General features: G+C 45.2%; 1 protein-coding gene across 5 annotated transcripts; it reads left to right on the top strand.

The window, feature by feature from the left end:
- Positions 1–2482: 2482 nt before the first annotated feature.
- prrc2c (proline-rich coiled-coil 2C) lies at positions 2483–26248 on the top strand. 5 transcript variants are annotated; one of them, XM_034583088.1, is made up of 35 exons: positions 2483–2906; positions 9179–9348; positions 9487–9661; positions 9808–9917; positions 10261–10386; positions 10505–10803; positions 11501–11580; positions 11868–12013; positions 12424–12511; positions 12767–12938; positions 13020–13343; positions 13398–13716; positions 13806–13978; positions 15058–15313; positions 15420–15630; positions 15715–18183; positions 18847–19010; positions 19114–19268; positions 19377–19782; positions 19889–19974; positions 20068–20262; positions 20349–20606; positions 20699–20791; positions 20960–21061; positions 21177–21348; positions 21537–21752; positions 21913–22034; positions 22114–22352; positions 22481–22712; positions 22804–22914; positions 23119–23313; positions 23382–23509; positions 23737–23863; positions 23965–24207; positions 24317–26248. In XM_034583088.1, exons 2-35 carry the CDS (start codon positions 9234–9236, stop codon positions 24566–24568), a joined length of 8559 nt encoding a protein of 2852 aa, XP_034438979.1. In that variant the 5' UTR covers positions 2483–2906; positions 9179–9233; the 3' UTR covers positions 24569–26248. The 5 variants fall into 5 exon arrangements, with proteins under 5 accessions (XP_034438979.1, XP_034438978.1, XP_034438976.1 ...); XM_034583087.1 differs by having other exon boundaries at positions 13020–13716; positions 22114–22194; positions 22225–22352; XM_034583085.1 differs by having other exon boundaries at positions 2483–2884; positions 13020–13716.
- The last annotated feature ends 116 nt before the right edge of the window (positions 26249–26364 follow it).

The following is a 26364-nucleotide window of genomic DNA, read 5'->3' as shown; positions in this document are numbered from 1 at the left end:
TGATCTCAACCAGAATTAGTAACAAAGGCTATACAAAATACTGATATTACATAATATTACACTTAATCTCTGGCAGATTTAAATTACATTACTATCTAGGCTGCACCACAAACACAATGAATGTACGTTGTTCAATGATGCCCCCTAACGGTGGCTTCAGAACTTTCCTCTTTGCTTGAATAAAACCAAAAGATGTAACGTGTATAGTCTGTGTGTGAATCATAGTGGGATCATGTGATTAAAGGAGTCCCTCTTTGTATCTCATGAGGTCAAACACAGCAATCCGGATTGTTTTCTTTTAAATCATGGTACAGTTGTAGCAATTGGAATCAACACATTAAATTGGAAATCAGATAGCAATAAATCAAATCAATACCGATTCTCTTGGTGTAGGAGAATGTGTCCATTAGTGGAGTTTTTTGTGTGTCTTTTTCATTCAAATATAAGAGAGAAACTAACACAATGTGTTTTTCATTTTCACACCATTATCAATAAATTCACAAGTGGATTTGGTGATCATAAAAATAGTAATAATAATAGTAATAGTAATAGTAATAATAATAATAATAATAATAATTATTATTATTATTATTAGGGCCCGAGCACCGAACAGTAGGAGACAGTGGGAGGCCCTATTGAAATTGTAAGGATTATTATTAAAAAAAATTGATGAAAATGAATTGGATTTTTGAGGGCTTTAACATGCTCAAATCGTTACCAAAGTTTGCAGAAAATTAGAAAGTGTAAAGTAATTTTAAATGGGCGTGGCAAAATGGCTCAACAGCGCCCCCTGGAACGCAGCCCCTGAGTTCACATTGACCGATCTTCACAAAAATCGAGAATCTTCTCTCTGACAACGTCCTCATCTGGGTAAGTCCTCATCTTTATAACCAAGATTTAGGTTAAACAGGCTATTGAGCACTGTACACCTGCAATTCACATTTCCTGTTATATTTTCTGGAGCTTAACTTGTGATTTTGTAAAAGGTTTGAATTGGCGTTGATATCCGCGTTATGATGGTAGAACTGTATGTAGTTAAAACACTTTAATTTCACAAATTTGCACAAAATGAGGCCCAAGTCCCTATATTTAACACACTAAGACCCCTAAGGTAAAGTATATACTTATGTATAATATAAATGAAATATATATTTTTATTATTATTATTATAATTATAATAATTTTAAAGCAGCTTGATTCGTTAAGTCAATTTGTGGCTAAAGGGATCGTGAACTGACAATTGTTATGAGTTCAAATAAAGGTTTCTAGTACATATTCACTTAAAGCTGTTCAGATAATTGAAGACATATTTATTCTTATTTTGTTTTGTTATATTTCCAATTCATCAAGACAATTTATTGACAGACAGACAGATAGACAGAGTTGGACTTCAAACTAAGCGCCCCTCGTGAACCGCCGGTACACCCCGGAACAAGAATTGTCCACGCGTGACTCGTTTGCATTCGGGTTGCCAGGTTGTGAGAGTCCTATGGTGTGAATGACATTACAGGAATATCGAAGGTTTTATTTGACAATATATACAAAATATTTGTAATTTATTTGAAAATATATTTCAAATAAATATATTTTGTTAATGCAACCAAGTGTGGATATATTGATTACATTTCTAGACATATTGAATAACACTCGATATGTTCTACCATACCCATTGACCAAAAAACGAGTCAGTGGGATTCTAACCAGCATACATCTGATATTAACATGGAAACAACATGCTCCTGAGTCAAAGACAGACCAACAGCACTTATAGAGTAGATTTGCCATTCACTACTCTGGCTAACATCAAAATATCTTCACAATATGATATAATACAAATATCACAAAGTGATTGTGAATTTATAAACACTTAAGTTTCTGTTTTACTTCTAACTATACCTACTGTTAATCTGCCTGTAGCTACTTATTCTACCTTTTTTTAAATTTTATTACAAAGCTACATTTCTTAGCAATTACACTGCTGTGTAATCAATGACTGGTTATCAAAAGCATCAGGTAAATTGAGGAAAACCTTGAAAATATTACAACTTTTCCCCCCTCGACTTTTGGCACAAAACAAACACAACTGAGTTTTTGTGTCCAGCTTTTAATTATTGTTGGTGTTACTGCAAAGACCCTGCAGGATCTATCACTGTTTTAAATCTAGAGAAATATCTGTGAACATGTGTTTGATATCATACTTCCTGTCGGATCTCTATGTCTGCATTTAAAATACATCGGGATCATATATGGTATTAATAGTATAACGTGTTCATCTTTATGTGGTTAAGTATATACTCATTCATAACACTATTTTGGTACAGCTCTATCATTCTAATGCCATTAATGTCAACATGAAACGAGAGTTTTTTTCTTGTTTAAAGAAAAATGCCTGGTAATGGTATCTCGTGTGTGAGTGAGCACCTGCACGGCGGCTCAGAGGCTGTGAGAGGGGGATAAAACGGCATAAATCTGGCAACTCCGGGCTTCCATCTTTGATTGTGAGACAGGCCGCGGCGCGAGCGGGGCCTCACTCAACTAGAAACACGGTCTGGCGCGAGTTCACGGGCGGGGACAGACACGGAAACACGGGACGACTCAGGACCGGTTTCTCGCAGTGACGGCCGAACACACGAGGACGCAGCGCCGGCTCTAGACGGCGCAGGAGCCACGAGACCGGAGCCGTGCATGTGGAGAGCGGTTTGCTGGCAGCCGACGAGCTAAGTAGCTAACCATCGTTTAGCCCGAACTGGGTTAGCGGGCTAGCCAGCTTTTGTAATCCGCCGGCGAGACACACTTTTCCTCCACCGCAAACCAGGCCGACACCGGGTTTCCAGTGGAGCGGCGCAGGAACCGAACAGGACAAAGGAGGCACCGGCGGCGGCAGGTGGGTGTGAGCGCCAGGAGAGGTGAGCATTTGGAGATTTCACCGGCAGCTGATGTGTTGGTGTTCGCTCCATGCTAGCTGGTTAGCACGCCGTGGCCACTGACGGGATGGAAGTGGGTTTGATGGCGAGCCGAGAGAAACGAAACTGTGCGAACGCCGCGAGCTGGCGGCCTGCTCGCGAAGAGCGCCGTGTTTCACATTGTGTAGCTTTGAATCCGGGTTGCTGGTCGGATTTGGGAGGTTTCTGAGTTTAACTTCCATCACAGCGAACGTGGTTTGTGAGCCCGGTGTGGCTGAGTTCCGGGCGCACAGGGCCTCTGCCCGCAGCCGGTATGAGCCACCCAGCCCACCAGCAGTCTGATTCATGGAGAGGGATGGCCTGCACGTTTATCAATGGCAGCGATTTGCTGAAACGACACGATACTACAGCACTTTAAGATTTGATTGTAGTGGGACTAAACATTCCTGTAATGAATCACGTTGTGATCACGTCTCTATTGACGAGTCATGTGGACAGAGCTCAGTAATTTCCTTGCAAGTCACCGTCTTCTTGCTTCTATCCAACAAATGTGATCTTAAAGTATCACATTTTTACTGTGTGAATGTTTTCAGGACTTTGTCATAGTTGGGGTGCGAAAACCCCGTGTGATTTATCATTGGGCAACATGGTGCTGTTCTTCCACATGCATCCATTCCAAATGGGTCCACATCTGGCTCGTTTTAGGGAGGCCATTCAGACTTGTATTGATTAGAGTAGTAGTTTATTGATCGGCCAGTCAGCAACATGGCTGTATCAGAGATCTACAGCTGAAGGTAGACGTATCTACAGGAAAGCTCAGGTTTTAATTTAAAGACAAAAAGATCATTTTACTGTATGTCTTTTTATTTCCCTCACAATATACAGACTTAAATATGGATGGTTTTGGGTGTAAAATTTGCATTTTACACGCAGCTTCATTAAGTTTCCTTAAGTGGTCCCAAATGTATATCTCATACTACAATTGGCACTAACAAATTAATTTGAACAGGGAGAAATTTTACATTAAGGTAATGAAAACTCAGCCACTCTCCAGTTTCTCATGTGCTTAGTGAAATCATCAGCAGCTCCCAAGGGAGACCATCTCCGTGGTATTGATGGCCTGGTGCTGGAGCACCACAATAATCTTAAGTGTCTTCCAGTCCTCGACTGTTTCTCCCCCCCCCCCCCCATAATATTTACTTGCTTTGCATGTCAATAAATAAAATTGAGCCAAAGATGGTAAGCAGCGGTGGAGATGTGAGGAGGATCCTTCTGCATTGACCCTGATCCAAGTGAAGATTAGTAGGTAGATGCTCAATGTGTGCTGTTAGTTCAAGTACTGGATATGATGCGTTTTCTTTTTACAGGCCTGGTCATGTAGTATTAGTGAGGAATGATGGCTTCAATGATTTTCACCTCCTATCACATCTTCAAGTTAGTGCTCTGAGGCTTGTATTTCAGTATGTTGATGAAATAATTTCTCCATGATTTGAGTGAGCAACAATCTCAAAGATATTGTTACGCAGGATGGTGGATTTCTTGCTGTAAAGCCTTGTCCCCATGGCAGAAAAATACATTTTACTGGCCACTTGATTTGATGCATGGGAGATTGTCAGGAATTTTAATTGCGTTAGTCAGCCTAAATTTATGAGGAATATTTTAAACGTGTTCACATGCGCACCCACACACAAAACTGGTTCTTGCCTAGAAGAAATGCCCCCCCAGGGGTGAAGGGTCGTGCTGGAGGTTGGGTTGTGGAGATTGAGACTGGGGAGCTGTGATGCTTTTGTGTGCTTGATGACAAATCTTGGATCTTTTTTCTTGCTCCCCCTCTCACAATCACCAGACAACACTTCAAAAGTGTAGTCCAGGGCCCCTTCGGTTTCCCCTCATTGCATGTATGGCCGTGTTAATACCTTTTATTAATATCTGTGCCAAGCGATCTTATCACAGGTGTGTTTCTTTGCATGTGTCCAGAGTGACCGTATGATTGGATATCTTTTCACCGCTCAATATGCAAATAAACCTGTACATTATTTCCGTGTCGAGACCAAATGTTGATTTTTAGCCAGTCTGAGCATACAGGTGTGAGAGCAGGAACGAGCAGATCTGATACAATCAACGCTCGAGACGTTACATCTTTACGATTTAAATTTGAAAAATAAAGTGAAAATCAATATTGTAACTGTTCCCACAAATCAATGTATTCGAAACACTGAGTATAAGTGTAAAAATATTTTCAGTTCATAATGAAACTGTGGCGAGTCAGAGTGTCATCTGAGTAGGAGGTCCATCAGTGTGGCCCATGGATGCCTCTGTGTTCACACAGCTAAAAGAATGTGGTCACATGCATCCCAGACCACCTCTGAATGTGGTCTGGGACTTCAATGTGTCTCGGATGATGTCTTGATAGCCTGTTGCTACAGTTTAAATGATGCCTCCGGCACCAGTATGTGCACGTATTTCCACTGACGCAGAGAACGTCCGTTGAGTAGTCCTTCAATGTGGCCAGGACCGCAATCACACTGCTAAAATAATGTGGACACATATGGCCCAGACAACCTCCGAATGTGGTCTGGTGTGATTGGACAGGTAACATATTATGTCATCTGTGCACACAGGAAGTAGTACTGTTCTTCAAACACCCTAATCCATCCCATATCCCTCTGATGGCTGGACTTAGGCACACTATTTTGCACTCACTCATCACAGAATCAAAACCAAAGCCTCATCTTCCACAGATCCCTCGTCCCTTAGCATTCTCAGCAACATGTTGCCTATACAATCTATGGGTGCTTTGAAACCCAGTGAAAACAGCCTATAAATGCACAACTTAGCCAAAATTTTGCTCCAGCTAGCTGGTGTGCAGACCAGTGAAATGCATCAGTCGTATCTCATCTGCAGGATGTGCTCTCATCAGTGTTTGAGCCTCTGCGTGAGACACTTTGGTCAGTAAATGTATTTTTATAACTTATTTCAAGCCTATGCTCACTGCATCCCCAAGCACAGCACACTTCCATGATGACTAGTAGCTAGTTGGCAATGATTAGCCTACTTAGCATAGATGTGCTGTGTGTATCAAAGGAGGGTGTAATTGTAGTGTTTCGGGTTTAAAGGGCCCGTATTGTGTAAAATACATTTTTGGGGCTTTTACTATCCGTAATTACTTGAAGGGGGTCAGTAGGGACCCTCAAAGTATGAAAACAGTCACTCCGCGGACCTTTTCACTCAGTCCATTCTAAGAAATATGTTATCGAAACGTCTCGTTTCGTACTTCTATCCGTATGATGTCATTTGGGATCACACTCGTCTCTCAGCCCCACCCAGCCGGTACCATGCCTCCGAACCACCACTCCCCGTCACCTCCACACCGAAGAAACACTGCAGCGTGGTGGGAAGAGAATGTGCGCGTGCACATTCCTCCTCAGAACGTTACTGTTCGAGACTAGCGGTTACGCTTTATTTCTTCTGACGGGCCGTGTCGGTGTGCTCAGTACGGGGGAATGTAGACGTTACTCAAGACTGAAACTCCTACATTGGCCGACTGTCCTACTAAAACTTGAACAAGCATGAGGACGGTGTAACTTACCGTTCAGAAACATCCTGTTGTAACTGACTGTAAATATATGGCTGGTCTTCTATAGCTGCAAACATAACAGGACTTTCAGCTGTGTTTACCAGAAAGATCGCAAATGCGCCAGAATGAGATCGGTGATGGGGCTGGTTGCGTGTCACTCAAAGTGCAGTCAGCCAATCAGAGGAGGGGCTCAAGAGGCAGGCGAAAACAGCCTGTTCTGTCTGCAGCTCCAGAGAGGCAGAAGAGAGGACATGAAAATACACATTGCAGCAGTCTTTTCGACTTTAAACCACTGATATATCATCTTAGGGGTACCAATACCTCAAATTAAGTCCCAGAAAGGTGTAAAATATGGTCCCTTTTAACAGTACTGCAGTGGGCAGATGACAGGTATGCATACAGTGTTTGTGCTCTAATAGACACATGGTGAGGAAAAGGGACCAAATGGTGTGTGTCCACCAGGGTGTCCCGTTTACATTACTGCCAATCAGAATGGCGAGGGATTGGCATGAACTAACATGCACACGTGCCTGGACTGGCCACCAAAACAAATCTCATATTACAACACACGCAAATAGGACTGTTGGCTTCTCAGGATGCGATTACCCCACCATATCTTTACATGAGAAATAGATGTTTCATTCATGTTTAAGATCTCATATATAACCTTTTTAAGTCGACCTTTCACAAGAGGAGAGTTACATCTGGGACAATTCCCGGAGGCGGAAGCACCACGAAATGCTGTCCGCTTCCGTTCGGCGCTCATGTTAATCAATTGGGCTGTTCACACCGGCAGCGAAGTATCGCAGCCGGCTCGTCATCTGCAGCGATGGTTTTGGCGTCTGTTCGATTTTTTTTCCGCTCAACGCGAGTGAATCAGGCCAGAAAATATATAAATTATATATGATATAAATGATCAAATTTGCATCCCATACTTTTAATTTTCCTGCTGTTCTCCTGGAGTTTCAATTTCCCCGATTTATTTATTTATTTTTTTTCTCCCACATGATGAAATTTCCACATCACTGTAATTGTTTTGTTTTTTTTATGTACTTATTCAACACATTTGCCAGTTGTGTCTATAGATAGGCACACACAAGCAGGCAGACAGATAGACGTAGGTCAGTCACTTGTGAAGACCATCATCATTTACCCCCAAACCCCTACATTAGGTTATTACTTACCCATGACAAATATCAGCAGAATAGTCCACAGTAAAGTCCTATTGACTGCTATCAGTCATTTAATGTTGTGTGTGTGTGTGTGGGGGGGTGGGTGGGTGGGCGGGCGGGCATCTAACACCTTCAACGGCCAAGAAAGTGAATCTATTTTCTACTGTGGTAGACTCCCTCCAGTGATTCAATTTACAGGAGTGCTTTAAAATTAAGTATTCTTGCTGAATTCAAATTTTCTCCCTTCCCATCTTTCAAGCAACACTACTGCACCTGACTATTTTTGTTTTTAAATTGATTTTCAATGACGATTAATGCAACTGTTTCACATGACAGTTTTGTGTAAATTATTCCCACAGACTTGTGGTAGTCTGCTCGGCCAAATGTAGAATCCTCATTCAACCTGGATTTCTACAATGAATTTATTCAGATCATTTGTGTCTCAATTGTCTTTTTATTGTTCTTTCATTGAAAAGACAAGGATTTCCCTTTAACTGGATGTTGCTTTGCCAAAGAGTTTCAAGGCCAAGTTACAGCTCGAGACTGAGCTCATCAGAGCTGTCAGCTTCCCCCCAACACACACAGACACTGTTCCCCCACTGCTACGTTAATAATAAATGACCTCTGTGTGACTCAGGAAAGACACTGCTGCCCAAACATGCTCTGTCCTTGGTACTACTCACTCTTACTCACTTTTCTTGTCACCCCTCAATTTCCTAAATAAGGCATAATTTCCCTTCTGCCCCCCACTCACCTAGTCAGTGGGTCTTCCAGCTTAATTCAATAATTATACAAAATTAAACTGATATGCTAACCCAAATATATACTCACCATCATATACGATATGTACTAGTTAGGTAAGTGCATAGCTAGTCAACTAAAGGAATACAAATTGCTACTTGACACCAGAAATACTGTAATTAAACAAATTAACATTTTATCAATGTAAAACACTGCTTACACATTGCGTCTCAGATGTTAGGTGGCCACCTGTCATAAGCTGGGGCTGCAGCCCTCCTTTCCCCATGCTAATGCACACACATTGAGAGCCACCAAGGTGAAATACACAACGTGCTTTGACAGTATTTTAATCTCGAAAGTGCATATGGTGTTGTATATCGGCTTAGTCAGAATAAGCTGGTGTACAACTACTCGAGTCAACCAATGCCACATTCGGCACAGGCATGTGGGAGTTAATTTGGATAGTAGGCTGATCCTTCATGAAGTCAGCCATGTAAACAAACTTATTTTGTACCCAGAGACGCAATGATCCCAATTCAATTTAAACTGGTTTCTAATTGTTTGCCTACTTAAGACTAGTTGGGTGTTATAACTTATGTTTGTTTAACTGACAGGAAAATGTGTTGTTAGGAACGTCCCTTTTACTTGAAAGTGCTGGCTGCGACATGCAGCTTAGTTCACTTGTTCACTCACATTCAAGTGTTTTAACAAGTTTCAATGCAGAGTTTTTGGCATCAATAAAACAGTTTCATCACAGTTCTCATTGTCGTCTCTCTGCTCTATAGGAGGCTGGTTCTGGTGGCGAGGCCAAAGGACCAGACTCAATGAGTTTCCAGCGAAATGTCCGAGAAGTCAGGGCAGAGCACCAAGGCAAAGGATGGCAAAACAAAGTATGCAACCCTTAGCCTCTTCAATACCTACAAGGGCAAATCTCTGGAAACCCAGAAGACTGCAGGTAAGCAGGTTCCTTTAACAATAGTTAATGAGAGAACTGTGTGCAGTAGATCAAGGCAATGTAATATCAACTCAAAGGATAATCAAATTCCTGACCTGACATTGTTAAAACCTTAATTTTGCTGTTTCTTCATCCCAGTGGCTGCCAGACATGGGCTCCAGAGTTTGGGCAAAGTGGCTGCCAGTCGGCGCATGCCCCCTCCAGCCAACCTGCCCAGCCTGAAGGCAGAGAACAAGGGAAACGACCCCAACGTCAATATTGTCCCCAAAGACGGTAGTGGCTGGGCATCCCGCAACGAGGCAGAGGGGGAAAGGTAAATTGAGTAACTTGAGCTTGTGTGTTTGTGTTCAAATACTAACACAAGGTGACATCCCATTTACTAAAGCTCATCTCAACGGAATAATAGGATGTCTAAATTAGATGAAGATTTTATAGTTATGAGTGTCTTGTGTGCCACAGGCAACAGGATACGCCCCCACCACAGATCAAACCAGCAGTGGTCCCACCACCGGAGCTGCCTGTTGCGGGCAGCCGATCCTGGGCCAACAGCAAGCAGACACAGCTTGACGGTAAATATCCTCTCCACTTGCTCCCCTTTTGCACATATTAATAAAATACAGATAACCTTTGTTATAGTGCTGTGGTTCCACCTGACATTGATGAAGGTGAGACTGTAAAGTACATTTTCCACTCGTCCAAACAAACGGAATCAATATCTTCAACTTGTTTACACCACTCAGCCGTCTTAATGGAATGCAGACCATTTGATTACTGATAAATTTACGGATAGGCTGGAAGGGGTGCTGTACATCAACTGGGGATTAGATCTTTCAGTGCTGCTCTGCAAGTCACCATATTATAATCAATCTTGGGATTTCCATACATTCATAATCATGCGTTTGTGTTGTGCAGGAGCTCCTCGTGTGAGCAGCCAGTTTCACCAGGAGTTTCCCAGCTTGCAAGCAGCTGGTGAGGCGGAGAAAGGGGACAGTCAAGAGGAGGAGCCTTATGGACCTGGCCCCAGCCTCAGACCTCAAAGTACAGCCACACTCATGCACATAAACATCATTCAGTGTTCACTGTTAATGTTCTGTGTCCCTGGTGTTCAGGAACCCAAGTTAAATCAAAAATACTTCTTTTCCCTTTGTCCTGGTAGATGTTGGCAGTTGGAGGGAGGGCGGAGGCAGGAATTTGATCACTGCTCCCAGCCCTCCTGAGATGGATAACAGGGTTCCAGAGGAGGGAAGTACGAGCCTTGGTACCACCACACCACCTGTAGAAGCTGACGACCCTGGCCGAAACGTAACCGCTGACAGTCAGGGGGAGAAGAAGGATGGTAGGGAGAGGCTTCCCCCCACTGGGCCTCCTCAGCCTAAACTTAATGGGGGGCAGCAACCTCCTGCTGGGGTGCCAACTCACTTTGATCCTGCTTTCAGGAGCATGATGCCACCCTATGTAAGTCACAGTTTAATATTCTAGACAGAACTCGAAATATCAGTTAAGCCAGCGATGTACTTGTTTTTAATTGCAGGTTTAAGTTTCTATGATGGCTGCCTTACATAACCAGCATTCGTTTAGAGTTGCGGTTGTTTCCGTCCTCAGAAAATAACGCTATGCATACGCAATAAGCATATGAATTGTAGGGGAAATTTTTTTAAAGTTTTTAAAGACAAGCCAATAGCTGAAGCCTGTATCTTTTCGTGGTTTCTGGGGGAGGTGTTTAGTTACCACTGCGCAGTGACAAACGTCCTGGTGACGATCAGCAGTATTTCTAGAAGTCAATGTGGAAACCTGCAAAATGAATAAAACAAGTCAGAGACTGTTGCGTCTGCGCACAGCAGAAATACAAGTAAGTACAGGGCAGATGGCGTAATGTGTATCAGTACTCTGAGCTGGCCACAATTTTCTCATCACTGGTCAACTGAGACCAATTTTACAGATGATATAAAAAGTGTGTCACCATTTTTCTTACAACGTGCAGTCAGTAGTTGTATACGGTCTGAACTCTCTGCTTTGCCTTCAAGAGGGATCCTTTAGTAACAAGCTGGTTTTCTATGTGAACGTGTGATTTAAAAGCAAGTATATTTCTGGCCTCACAGTATCTAGCTGTAGTTTTTATCTTGTCCTTACCCTGTGTGATGTGTGTTTTTAGATGTTCCACGCTTATCCTCAAATGTCTGTAAGCACCGGGCAAGCAAACGTCAGATACCCTGTACCACAAGATGGAGCAAAGTGAGTCCACATCTTAATGACTAAGCCCTAGATACTTCTAAATAAAAGATACATTTTTGAGTTGTCTTGTGTTTGTAATGTTTATAAAAATGAAATTCACCCAGGTTTTGTTAACAATGAGCAAGATGACAATGTCACACAGAATACTGTTGTTCAAATCTTTATACAACAAATAATTTTTGTCCCCATTCAAAGTTTGGTATATGTCAGACTGATGACACTACCTTCATATTCTAGTACTTTCATTTTGTTCCTTGATTACCTTGTCTCTTCTTTCATCTCTGCTGGTCTGTCAGAGGTTCCCGTTCAGCACGACCCCAGCAGGCCCCGCCTCAGGCCTGGCACCTGGACCCAGACAGGCCCTCAATCATCAGTGCATCAGAACTGAAGGAGCTGGACATCTTGGACACTGACACAGATGAGGGCTGGGCAGGTCAGTAACTGAACATTATAAAAAAAAAAAAAAGGTGTTTAAAATAAATGGTTTGGATTTATATAGCGCTTTTCTTGTCTTGATGACCACTCGAAGCGCTTTACATTACAGTTTGACCTTCACCGATTTTCTCTCTCTCACACACACACACACACACACACACACACATTCATACAGTGCATCTATTAGCAGCACTTTTTTTTTTCTATGAGGGGCAATTCGGGGTTCAGCATCTTGTCATAGGACACTTCGGCATGCAACTGAGGAAGACTTGGCTCGAACTGCCGACCTTCTGGTTGGAGGAAGACCCCTCAGCCACAGCCGCCCAATATTCAGAACTATTGTAAGATGGATGACCTCTTCTCCTGGTGTGAACAGCGAACCTCAACCCTTTCCCTTTCTCATTCCAGGAGCTCAGATGGAGGTGGACTACACAGAGAAACTAAACTTCAGTGATGATGAGGAAAACCAAGCTGCTAAAGAAAAAGGAGAAAACTGGTGAGTATCTTGAGCTTAATATTTTAACATGCATTGCTTTTCTGTAATTAGCCAATTCAATCCTTAGTATGCATAACTTGTATTACTCGTATTCATTTTTTTTTTTTTTTTAACCAAAGCATTTTTTATATTTGTAGATATCCTACCTGTAGATATCCTATCCAGTTTCCATAAAACTACAGTTTGAATATCAACTTTAGGAAACCAATTGGAAGAACCATTTTTTTTCTAATCCATGTTGATATTGTTCTTCAGGGATTGGATGGGGAAAGTTGAACGTATAAGACCTCGGCCAAAAGAAGGTCATGAGGGGTCTGAAGACCGTGGGGGCAACAAGACCTCACGGGCAGACAATGTAGATCCAAGAGCACCATCACCTGGCAGTATGGGGCAGTACAGTAAATTAACTGCTTCACAAGACTACCAGGTAAAGCTGGACAAGTGCACCCTGATCAATTTAGCAGCAATATGAGAAGTCTGTGTTGGTAATAATATCTTTATTCTCCAGGGTGGGAGTCGTTCTGTTAGTGGAGCAGCTCCACGGGGGAACAAGCCACAGACTGCATCAGCACCTGGTGCCGATGAGGACTCTGAGGCCTGGAGACAGAAGCGCAAGAAGCCTTCAGAAGTTTCTGAAGCTGTAGAACGAGCGAGGCGGAGGAGAGATGAAGAGGAGCGACGGATGGACGAACAGAGGCTTGCGGCCTGTGCAGAAAAACTTAAACGTCTCAATGAAAAACACCGCCAAGCAACTGAGGGCAAATCCTCCCCTGCTCAGTCCACCACCGATGAGGCAGGAGCTGCCCCTGAGATTGCCCCCTTATCCGCTCCCGCTCCCGCTCCCGTTCCCGCTCCTGCTCCCGCTCCCGCTCCTGCTCCCGCTCCTGCTCCTGAATCCAGTCCTGTACCTATGGTCCCAGTTTCACAATCGCAAGAACCAATGCAAGCTCCTCTCCAAGAGCAGGTGGATCAAGACAGGGAGAGGATAGAGCCAGAATGTGAGAGAGTTGAACCAAGTGCAGAGGAGGAGGTTCACTTGCCTCCTCAGCCCAGCCCCCCCGTCCAGAGCCCTGTGGTCGTTGCTCCAGAACCTGAGAGCGAGGGAGAGAGCTCTTTGGCTGAGGTCGGCCCCCTAATGGAGGAAAACCAGGCTGACAGGACAACAGTGCCTATCCAAGACTATTTCAACATAGAGGAGAACAGAGGTGAGCAATATTGACCTCATCTCGAAGTTGTTTGAAAATTATATATGGATTCAGTCATAAATCCCAATATTGGTTTTGTTTACCTGCAGTGGATGAGCCCCACCTGTCTCTGCCTCACATGGACACACCAAGTGGTGAGGATGTCCCCGTGGCACCCCCACAGCTGGAAGGAGAAGCAGCTGCTGCTATGCGTCCATCTCTCACCTCAGGCTATTCCAAACAGTTTCAAAAATCTTTGCCACCTCGTTTCCTCAGACAGCAGGTAAGAGTGTCCGCATTCAGCTTCTTCAGTTACAAAGAGCTGAGTGTTGCTGGTTAAACCAATGGGGGCTGGCAGTAGGTAGTGGGCTTTTTTTCTTGAATCTGAAGGGGATTTTTAGTTTGATCTTCCACTCTTGTGGTTGAACAGTAGTGTTTGAATATTAAAAAAATCAATACTTTTTGAATGCTTAATTACTATTCAAATTTTTATTTTCATTCATTTTATAAATGTGTTGGAAATGTAGTGCGCAGGTCACAGTAGGTGTGGAGCATGGGACGGCTGCATCACTGATCTGCTGCTCACACACAGGACATGGTTAAACCTTACCACCCAGCCCGTCCACTCTGCTCTGCATCTGCCAATCGGCTTGCTGCTCCCTCACTGCGAGGGACAGTTAGCCACTCAACAAAATCACGACTATTTGCTACACATCTTCCGCCGCAGGCTAAAGACACATCTCTTCAGACTACCCCTTGATTAAGAAGATGTCCAATAACCAATTTTAAGTTGCGTTTGGCTTTTGTAGTTAATGTACCTACTTGATTTTTGCTGTTCTGGGCTTGTACCCTCATAGTTAAATGCACTTATTGTAAGTCGCTTTGGATATAAGCGTCGGCTAAATAATGTAATGTAACATGTTGTCCAAACAAGGTGCCTCTTTTTACATTTAACAATATGGTTTAGTTAACCCTTCTGCCAAGAAAGAGTGCTATACACACAAAAAAGAAAAGAAAGCTTTCCCAAGAAAACAAATCTGCCCTCCAAATCATGTGTCTGTGACAAACTGTACAGATAAAGACATTAAAACTCAAGTAAAAGATGCACTGTTGCTGGTATGATGTCAAAATGAGACCCTGAATCTCTATAGGAGCCACACTGCTGTATACATGGTACATAATAATAGATTACATTTAATTAGAAAAGTAATTATATATTTAATTTAACAAATGAAATTCAAATGGGATAATAGAACATTTGACTGCCCTACTATATTGTACATTACATACATATTGTACTGTGTATCTCCTTAAAAAAACAATGAACTTTAATCGGCTTACTGTTCCTCTTTCGTCTTTTAGGAGCAGATGAAGCAGCAACAATGGCAGCAACAGCAGAGTGGGGGCTCTGTGTCCCCATCAGGTGGTGGCGCTGTTCCAACTACGCAGCAGCAGCAACAACAGCAACACCGCTCCATGTATCAACCTATGGGCCCCCACCACCAGCACCTGGCCTCCATGGGCTTTGACCCCCGCTGGCTAATGATGCAGTCCTACATGGACCCTCGCATTATGTCAGGACGTCCTCCAATGGACATACCAACTAATATTCACCCTGGTAGGGAGATATTTTGAATATGAATGGAGACTTTACTGAATGAGTATGTAGGTTTATGATGATAAATGTCAGACTGCCTGTTCAAGGTCACTCTCATGCATTTCAGGGCGGATGCCTCCAAAGCAGATTGTGCGCAGAGAGCCTGGTGACAACTCCAGCTCCAGCTCAGACTCATTTGACCACTTGACCCGGCCAATTCGTGACCATGGCCTTCCCTCAGACTCACGGATGGTATGGGGATCAGACCCATACCCACAATCAGAGCCTTTACCTTCTGTAACTCCTCCAAAAGGACACAATGATACCAAGGAGCAGAGGTAAAGGATATTTAGGAGAAATTATTGGCATACATAGAAGCCTTTATTTTAAACATGTGATGCATCTATATTTTTCTTTTACAGAATCGACTCTAGTCTGGATCTGGATAGAGTTCTCCCAGCTATATACCCCCAGGATCATAGTGCATTGGACTCTCGTAAGAGTAACTTCTTCCGGGACCCTACAGAGTCCCTGTCAACATTTACCCAGGGCCCAGAGGACTTATCTGGGCCTCTAGACCTCCCTGTAGTCTCAGCTTTTGATTCTGAAGAACCAGGCCTACCGAGTGGGGAAGAAGTAGAGGCTCTTGGTCAAGCTATGCTCCAAAGGAGCGTCTCCCAGGGCTCCAGTCACTCCCTCAAGCTTGATGAGCCCAGGTTCGATGGGCTACCCCTGGGAACAAAGTCCCTAGAGCCACAGGACACAGGGGAAAGGGCTGAAGATAAGCCCCAAAATGAACTCTACTCCCAGGCTACAGTGATGAACAACAGGGCTACACCTCCTGCTGATGGATTACACAAACAAGAGAAGCTGCCTCTGCCAGTCCCCAGCAAGCAGAAAACTGAGCTGCGCTGGGGCGGGAGATCAGGGGCTGGACGCAGAGAAGGACCAGGTGGGGAGAGACCAATCCGCAGGTCTGGGCCAATAAAGAAACCTGTCCTAAGGGACATGAAAGAAGAGAGGGAGCAGAGAGAAGAGAGAGAGAAGCGTCACGAGAGAGGGGAGAGAGGAGAAAGAGGAGAAAGAGGAGAAAGATCTAAAAAAGATCAGCCATCCAAAGTTCCTACTGCAGCTGCTGTTTTGTCTGAGGGCTCCAGACCTCAGAGTGAAGGGAAGAGGGAATCTACAGAGCTTGAGGAAACATCGACTGGCCATCAGAGAGTTAGAGACTCTCAGCCTTCATCCGGGCCTCCTACTTCTTCTTCTCAGGAAGAGAAAGCAGACAAACCACCCAGCAATGACAAACATCCAGAACCCAAACTGCCTTCCAGAAAAGAGTCCAATCTTCCTCCGCGTGCCTACCGGCGGGAGGACAGAGAGAGAGAACGGGACAGAGATAGGGACAGGGATAGGGACATGGACATGGACAAGGACAGAGATAGAGATAGAGAGTGGCCTGCTGACTCAAGTTTCAAAGGACGTGGCAGAGGGGAGTATTACGCTAGAGGACGCAGCTACCGAGGTACTTACAGTGGTCGCAGCAGGGGGGGTCGCGGCAGGAGTCGAGCAGAGTACCCTTACAGAGAGCCCCGATCACGCTCTGATTTACCTGCAGTGGGAGGTGCTGCTGCCTTTCGCAATAGGGAAGAAAGCGAAACTCGCAGTGAAAGCTCAGACTTTGAGGTTATTCCAAAACGCAGACGACGACGGGGTTCAGATACAGATTCTGAAAGTGAAGGTGGGAGGGAGTCTGCTAGTGATACTGGACCCTCTGACCGCGAACCTAGCACCAAACCTAGCCGTCCACTGAGACGAGAACTCCCTGGCGAGGTCCGACCTGGGCCCCATAAGCCGGGCTTTGGACCTCCTCACATAGGAGAAAAGGCTGGATTCAGAGTGGATGATGAAAATAGGCCCAAGCCAGGATTCCTTCCTAAAGGAGAACCTTCTCGGCGAGGGAGAGGTGGATTATACAGTAGAAGAGGTGTTGCAAGGGAACGTGGTGGCCCTCGCTCTGCCCCTCTTAGACGGCCAATGCCCAGAGAGTCCTCTTCTCAGTGGCCCTCTAGACCCATGGAGACATTTAGGCCTGAGGAAATGGAGTCGGCCCAAAGATATGACAATCATCCCACTGACCGACGGCCACCTAAGTCTGAGGGCAAGAAATTTGTGGACGGACCACAGAGTAGCAGAGAGAGGCCTCGTAGATCCCGACCAGCACGCCCCCCCAGGCAAGATAAACCCCCCCGCTTCAGACGCTTGAAGGAGCGGGAGGCGGCCGTGTTGGGTAGTGGAGAAACAGCCTCAAGTCCACCTGCCCATTTACCCTCAGTGCCTGCTACTTCTGCCAGGTCTGCCCCAATATCCCTTTCCCCAACCCTGTCTAGAGCTCCAGGAACCCCTGTTACTGTGCCTGCAGAAGCAGCAGCAACTATGCCTGCACCCGACCTGCCCTCTACTATAGAAGCATCCTTACCTGAGACCAGCAGCCCCACAATCGCTGCGGTCGGTACCAAGTCCCCTGATCTGTCCAACCAGAACTCTTCAGATCAAGCCAATGAGGAATGGGAGACTGCTTCTGAAAGCAGCGACTTCAACGAAAGGAGAGAGCGAGAAGAGAGGAAAGGAGCAGTGGAGGCCACTAATGAAGCCACCACTGCCTCTGCTGCGGCACCCACACTTCCTCAGGGCTCTTTGACCCCCAATAAAAGCCCACCTGAAGGAGGGGTGACTCCAAAACGTGAAGGTGCTCCTGCAGCCAAGAGGAGTTTCTCCAGTCAGAGGCCGGCGGAGAGACAGAATCGTAGAGGCAACAGTGGAGCCAAACCAGTCCGGGGCTACACTGGGGGCAAAGGGGAGAGAAGGGGAGGGGCCAAAGCAGGGCGCAAAGGGTGAGTTTGAAACAATCAGGCTTTTGTCTTATGTAAGGCATTTACTCTGTCTGCTTCCATTAACAGTTGCACAATGGGGTTGACTCAACGACTAGTGTGCAGCAGAATAACATGGCAGGTTTATTCACACAATAAAACTTTTGTAAACTAATTGTTGATTAGTATTCCGCCCAATTAATGACTGCACTAAATAATACTGGAGAACAATCTACATACCTCAATAAGCTGGGAAGATTGGAATGTGTTTAAGAATTATCCTCTAGTGTACTATAATTAGCCATTGAAATGTTTGGTTAAATATGGCATCAGTGTGGTGGTATTTATAGACTCTGCACCTGAACACAGAGAAAATGTTTTTTCCTTTTATCGTCAACACTTCCTGTCTAGTAGCTTCTTTGTTTACTCCTACTTCAGTCAGAGGATGTTAAAAAAAAAAAAGAGGCTTAGTTCTCTGTTTGCAAATGAGATCTCTTTCAGATTAGTTCAGATCCCAAGTCAGTACTTTTTTACACATGAGCATTCTTAGTTTCTCAGGCCTTGTTTACATCCACACTGATGTTCTGGTGTCAGTGTGTCAGTACTGATGTCACTGACTGGTTTGTCACAGTGTCTTGTGATTAATCTAAATTTTTACTTCTGTTCCTCAACATTTCAAACAAACAGCCCTGTAGGCCACCAGAACTCAGAGGCAGCAGCATCAACAGCTGGAGGAGCAGCGCAAAGACCTTCGAAAGAGCAGTCTGCCCGTCGCAAAGATGAGACCAAACAGGTCTCCAAGAAGCCCAAGGAGAATGCGCTTTCTCAGTTTGATCTCAACAATTATGCCAGTAAGTAAATACATGTATTCTCTGATACTGTTGGGCCTGGAATCTACTCCTCTAGATGCTTGTTATCTAAAAAAAACATGTTCTTCTTGTCTGGTCATTGTAGGTGTTGTGATCATTGATGACCACCCAGAGGTCACCACCACAGAGGACCCACAGTCCAGCACCAATGATGACGGCTTCACAGAGGTCGTCTCCCGCAAGCAACAAAAACGCCTTCAGGATGAGGAGAAACGGAAAAAGGAAGAGCAGACACCTCAGGTAGGAACAGGGAATTTAAGAACATACCATTTGACAGCAGTGCATTACTTTATTGAAAAGGAACTGTATGTCTTAGATATTGTATTAATATAGTTACAACTCTTACAGAACTGGGGTAAAAAGGGCTCCGGTGAGAAGAGCAGAGGGGGAGGAGGAAAGCTGCCACCAAGATTTGCTAAAAAACAGTCATCGCAACAACAGCAGCAGCATCATCAACATCAACATCAACAACAGGCCTCACAGCCTCAGCCTGCTGCAGCCTCTATTCCCCAGGCCCAACAGCAGCCTACCATTGCTGCCCCCCAGCATCCTCACCTGCCCCCTACCCAGCCTGCTGCATCCCCTCAGACTCTGGAAGGAACGGTGGCTCCTCTGCCCACTATCCCCCCTGCTGCTGTGGACTTCACCTCAAAAAACCTCCCCCCCGCACCCACCCAGACGCACAGCACGCTGGGTACAGAACTGTGGGAGAACAAGGTTGCGGGCTCCACTGTCCTTCTTGATGTGAAGAAGCGTGAGTGAATAAGTATATGTTGATGACTTGAATGTATTTATCCAAATGTCTATTCAGGAGTGAATCTGTCAGCCTGTTTTCTAAAAATCCAATCTGTGTATTCCAGTTGGTCCAATCAGCCCTCCTCAGCCGCCTTCTGTGAGTGCCTGGAACAAACCTCTCACCTCCTTTACTGGCACTGTCTCCTCTGAGGTATGCAAAATGTGCCTGTGTTTTGTGACTGCAACATCCACTTGCTGTATGATAAATCATGAAATTAAAATATTTTGTAATTTTAATTTTTAGGGTGTGAAGCCAGGAGCTGAGGGCAGTGTAGAGTTGGCAATCGACAGTATTCAGTTTGGAGCACCATCATCTGCAGGCAGCACAGACAGTGATGGAGTTCCAGCGTTGATAGAGATGGGCTCTGAAAACAAACTACCTGCTCCCAAAGAACAGAGACAGAAACAACCTCGAGCTGGCCCAATCAAAACACAGAAGGTAACACTCCTTTCTGCTCATGCTTACACAATCCAGATTCAAATTAGTTTTGTGAAACTCAGCTACAGAGTACATTTCCTCCACAGCTTCCTGAAATGGAGCCAGTGGAAACCAAGGAATATAAGCCAGGTCCCATTGGTAAAGAGCGTTCTCTTAAGAACCGCAAGGCCAAAGATGCACGTGGAGTAGAAGGCGAAGGCATGGAGGGAGGAGTTCCTGGAGGAGGCGTCAGCAGAGCCACAGAACCCAGTCCTCCCACCAGTGACACCGCCGTACCAGAGCTGGGAGGAGACATTGAGGGCATGATTACAGTCCCCTCAGCAGAGTTCATCAGTAACTCAAAGGTATGTCACTGTCACAATTACTGTCACCCAACTATCTATACTTGTAGTATAACATGTTAGTTTGTGATTCTAAATGTTTGTTTCCATCTCAGGAATCTGTCACTGACTACACCGCCCCCTCCTCCTCACTGGCTGACAGTGTTCCTACAGGAGTCAACAAAATAGAAGAAAGTTTGGTGGCAAATGTGAGTAGACATCCTTACACTTGAAAAAACCTTGTTCATCTTTCATTTTGATTTGAATAAATCAGTACACTCAGTTGTGTATAAATAGTAAATGTTTTTAATCCCAATTATTTAACATTCTGTAAATGCTTTGGGTGTTTTCCTTTCTTTTTTTCTTTTTTGTCTCAGGTGGCACTGCCTCATTCGTTGCCCATTCCTAGGCGAGAGACCCTGCAGCAGAGCTCCAGCCTCAGCACTGTCTCCCCTGCTACTGTTGACCTAACACTAAAGGTACACAGATAGTACAACACATTCCAGGAAACATTAATTTCCATAAGAAATACTCTTCTCCTCTCTAACGTTTTAGTGATTCTTAAGTGCTGACATCTTTCTGTCTCCTGTTCAGATGGAATCTGCTCGTAAAGCTTGGGAAAACTCCCCGAGTCTGGAGAAGAATTCTCCGGTCACCTCCTCTTCATCCCCCATCACGTCATGTGCATCTTCATACTCTTCCTTCTCCTCGGCCTCCATGCCACAGATCCCTGTGGCTTCTGTTACTCCCAGCACTTCACTGTCAGGTAACAACATCTCTACTTGCATTTAGCATACATTTCCCTCCATATTGTCTGTTGACACACACACTGCTGGTGTTCAGCACTGAAGTTACTGATTTTTTTTCTTTTGGCATTTCCTGTTGTGCATCAGTAGTATACAGGCGCCCATCATGACTCCTTGTCTGCACCATATGTTTACCTCCACCCCGCAGGATCAGGCACCTATACAACATCATCGCTCAGCACCAAGACCACCACAGCTTCTGACCCCCCAAACATCTGCAAGGTGAAGCCCCAACAGTTGCAGGGTGGAAGTTTGTGCTCCAGCAGTAGCAGCAGTAGCAGCAGCTTCTCTCAGCTGGGCTGCGTGCCTGCCCTCCTGCCCCAGCAGCAGACCCCACAGGTGTACGTCTCCCAGTCTGCAGCAGGTGAGATTAACATGACACTGTTTCCTGCATTTTAATCATCGTTATTTAGTGGAAATCATTATAGCCCCGATAGTTCAGTTTGTTTCATCTATAGTTTCATATTTGAAGAACCGTGCATGTCTGTTGGTAGTCACTAATATTTTATTTCTTGTATGTCCAGGTTCTGCAGCTCAGATTCCAGCATTCTACATGGACACTAGTCACCTGTTCAGCACCCCTCACCCTCGCTTGGCTCCTCCCTCCCTGGCACAGCAGCAAGGCTTCCAGCCTGGACTCTCACAGGTAGCATTTTACTTTTTGAGAATTCAGTGCAGGAATGCTTAAACCTTGATGATAGAAATAACCTGTTTGCCCACCTCAGCCAACAGCAGTGCAGCAGATTCCCATCCCCATCTACGCTCCACTGCAAGGTCAGCCTCAGCACCAACATGGGCACCAACATGGGCACCAACATGGGCACCAACACGGGCACCAACACGCGCACCAACACGGACACCAACACGCGCACCAACACACACACCAGCCCCAGCTAGGACTCGGTGCTGGACCTCCAGTGTCCCAGCCACAAGATCTGTTCAGCTCCTCGCTGCAGCCTTACAGGTAACACAAGACACACCGCAGGACAATGAGTTCTCTTCTCACAACAGAAACGCACAGAGGGGCCAGTCTCGCTGCTCTGAGGCACCATTGTTCCTGTCATCTGATCCTGCTGATGTGTCTTCCCTCAGGTCTCAGCAGGCATTCATGCAGAACAGCCTGTCACAGGCCTCCATGATGCTGTCAGGACCATCCCTGCACAGCTACGCCAGCGTGCAAGCACCTGACATGGGCAAGCCTCAGTCCAACCTAGCCTATCAGCAGCAGTCATCCACTCAGCACATTCCCATTCTGTTTGAGCCGCAGCTCAACCAGCCCTCTGGCATGGGAGGCTCCCAGCTCATTGACACACACCTGCTGCAGGTAACCAGAGCGCTCCCAGGGAACATTTCACTCTACCAAAAGAAAACTGAGCCCACTGTACGTCTTTCATCTGACATGTGTCTTGTTTCAGGCTCGACAGGGGATGAATCAGCATTCAAACATGTACTCGGGGCAGGTGCAACAACATGGCCAGAGTAGCTACTACAGTAACACTCAGTCGCCCAGTTCAGCAATGCAACAGGTAACATACATGCAAACATAATGGAATTTGAATGTTTGTAATCCTTGTGAATAGCTTACTTCATTTTTTACCAGTTATCAAACTTCCACGTGTTTAATTTCCAATGTTGTGAAACAGCGCAAGTTTCTGTTGGTTAGATAAATCGGTGAATTGTTTGATTATTTCTCATTTTCAAACACTTGTGCTTCTCTAATTTCCCTCAAGGTGACAGTGCCTCTGCCTGGTTCCCAATTGTCTCTGTCGAACTTTGGCTCGGGTGGAGGCCAGCCCCTCCTGGCACTGCCCCCCACGCCGCCTCAGGCCCAGCCCCCCAACATGAACCGACAGCCTCCAGTCTCCCAGGCGTACCGCAGCATCATGGGCCCCAGCCACAACATGATGCCGCCACCCACCAGCAAGGTACTGTAGTAGTGTGTACATGTGTGACTCTGTTTGAATAAAGAGGTTGGTTGTGACTTTTTTTAAAGTGTATGTTCCTGTGTTTTGACACGCTGCAGATGGAGATGGATCTTAAACTCTTTGGCAGTGGGATGGACGTGAAGCCTGGAACTCCTCCTGGAGCCAGGAGCACAACACCCACCTCCAGTCATTACAGGTACAACCCGAAACCACATCCTCGCACTTACTGACAAACGCACACCAAACGTGACTTCTTAAAATGTCAAAAATGGACAGAATCAAAACAAGTTGAGGTGGCAAACTTTATTTGCAAGGAAATTCTGCACATTGTGAGTTTATACAATCCAAGTCACACACTAACATATGTGTTTTTATTGTAATCTTGTACACACGATTATAAATGTCCTTCTCGTTTGCCTGCAGGGCCAGCTCCACCTCTCCTAGTAGCCAGTCCAGTAAGATGAACAGCATATTGTACCAGAAGCAGTTTCAGCCCAACTCTGCCGGGATGAGGATGGCGCAGCATTTCCCTGGACAGTTCAACCCTCAGGTATATTATTATTATTTACATGACTTGTATTTTGACTGTTTGTAAAATGCACCTGTTGTAAACATGAATGTAAACTGATGCATTTATTTTCTCTCTTTCAGATGCTCTCTCAGCCCAACATAGTTTCTCCTCTGGTTCGACCTCCTCACGCTAACTCATTTGCTGGGGGTGTTCAGCGTTCTCCCATGGGCCCGCCAATGTCGGCGAATGTGGGTGGTGGGCTAATGCCTCATCCCCGACCCCAGTATCCACAGCACAGCCAGCATCTTTCCCGAGGACCCCCTGGTCCCTCGATTATACCCAGAGGTGCACATGCGTCTCTGAAGGCTGAACAGGACCTAAAGGTCTTTTAACATTTTCTTTGTATCTGTTATGTCATACTGATTTGTTCATTTGGCCAATCTGAGATGGGTGGGTTGACCATTTTTGTATTTTCCCTCTATCCCCCTCTAGGCAAAGCAGCGGGCTGAGGTGCTCCAGTCCACTCATAAGTTCTTCTCAGAGCAGCAGCAGCTTAAGGCACCACAAGTCAGCAACGCTTCTCGACTTGATCAGGGAGGAAAACCCTCCCTCGACACCTCTGCCCAAAACCACCAGGCAGGAGGCGAACGCCCAGATTCTGACAAACCCCCCATCTCTACGGCCAAGCCCATACGGACTGGCCCCATAAAACCGCAGGCCATCAAACCAGAAGAGGGCAAGTAAAGAGCTCCCGACCGTCTTCGGGTGACAATACAAATGGATGGAAGAGCGGAGGAGAGAGAATCTAGCCCCATTCACTCAGTCACCACCTCATATCTGCCATGGGGGACAATTTGGGGGAGGAGGATGAGTTCGGTAGAGATCCAAACGGTAGTGGTTACTGAGAGTAGGCACTGTCCTGCGTATATATAAATATATATATATATTCCTCTTCTTTCTCCCCCTGTCTTGTCCCACTGTAGGTTGGGGCATTTGAGTTGGATTCTTCCATCATGGTTAGATGCCGACGAAATGGCCGCACAAGTTGTTCAACAGAAATCTACTGTGACGGTAGATAAGAGGAGAGTTGGAGAGAGAAAATTTGAGATGAGATTTGCTGCTGAGTTTGCCATTTTTATAGCTCTCGATTTCTGTACCTATTTTATTTTCCCAAATAGTATCGTGCATATTATAGGAGAGACCTGTTTCGTTAACGAAAGAATGAATCCGAGATGTTTTTGTAGTCCAAACAATCTTCAGTGTATGTAGTGAAGCACACTTTTTGTTGCCCAATCACCCATCGTAACCAATCCAGAGATTTGTGCTCATGCACACACTCCCTCAACGGTTTCACCCACAGTCACCGCACAGAGACGTGAAATAAGAAATTATGTTGTCATTTAATTTTTCGTTTTATCAGAATGGTAATGTGAAAATTGCAGCATTTGATTGACTTAAAGGATTGATTTATTGATTAGTCTGCCTGTGAGCCTTTGCTCTCCTGCCTTCTGCTCTCATCTTCTTGCCTGAGAATCACTGACGTGTTGGCGTGTGTGTCGGGTTCTAGTAGAAACAGGAGGGAGCTCGTATCTGGACTCCTGTATATTTAGCCAAAGGTTGAAGCAGCGCAGAGATGTCACAGCCTTTTGGATTGCTGTTGCCTTGGCAGCAGGGTTTTGAGTGGACTTACAGGATTACATGGATGATGTATGATCACTACATGCAGCTGTTCCAGTTTAGGGGCTACTGTCACACAACCTTTCACTGCTTTAACACCATCCTCGCTGTCACACACAAACACACACACTTCACTGTAAAGCACCCAGATCTGCTGCTATTGACTGAATTCAGTGTCCTTAGCTAGAATAAAGCAGGATAGGGCTATTTAGAAGTTATAGAAGTGGCGAAGAGTTGATTGTTAAAACAATAGAGAACTTTTCAGTGCGAGTGTGTGTGAGTGTGTCAACCCCCCCCCCCCCCCCACATTAAGGGGGGGGGGACAAGAACAGGACAGAACGAAGAAAACAATGGGCAGAAGGGACACTTTTTGTTTTTGTTGTCTTTACTGATGAGAGCAATCAGTGCTGTTTTCTGTCTCTGCCTCACCTCGGCTGGCTGTCCCACCCACAATGCTCTCATCTCGGGGTTGTGGTGACGAGGGTCCTTCAGAAATGTACAGCGGTATGCACCCTGAGGTGGGGAGGCTGTCCTCCACACATCTACCCCAGCTGGGGGAAGAGTCCTTGCATTGGGATGAGGGAGGGTGGGTTATGAATTTTTTTGTTTTGTTTTTTTGATTCTTTTTGTTTTTTTTGTTGTACTTGTACAGGGGTTTCATCGCTGTATTAAAAGATGTACGGTCTTATTTACATTCTCTTGGTTTGGTTACAGAAACTAATAAAAATAATATACTGTTAATGTGTTTCCAGTGAGATCTGGTTTTTACTTGAAGCCTTTTCCATAATTAAGTTGAAGCATTTGTTTGCTTTATATTGGAGCTAGAATCAACCTCACCTCTGAACACTAGATGGCACTGCAAC

This window comes from Hippoglossus hippoglossus, chromosome 4, assembly GCF_009819705.1.
Source record: "Hippoglossus hippoglossus isolate fHipHip1 chromosome 4, fHipHip1.pri, whole genome shotgun sequence".
Classification (NCBI taxonomy): domain Eukaryota; kingdom Metazoa; phylum Chordata; class Actinopteri; order Pleuronectiformes; family Pleuronectidae; genus Hippoglossus; species Hippoglossus hippoglossus.
The sequence above is the reverse complement of the archived record's forward strand: the minus strand, read 5'-3'. Positions and strand labels throughout refer to the sequence as shown.

Excerpts from the sequence above, each read along its gene's own strand:
- prrc2c (XM_034583085.1), top strand. The coding sequence starts at position 9,234 with ATGTCCGAGAAGTCAGGGCAGAGCACCAAGGCAAAGGATGGCAAAACA. Across the intron at positions 21,753-21,912 it reads CGTCTCCCAGTCTGCAGCAG|GTTCTGCAGCTCAGATTCCA; the intron begins GTGAGATTAACA and ends TTGTATGTCCAG. Across the intron at positions 24,208-24,316 it reads AGGCTGAACAGGACCTAAAG|GCAAAGCAGCGGGCTGAGGT; the intron begins GTCTTTTAACAT and ends ATCCCCCTCTAG.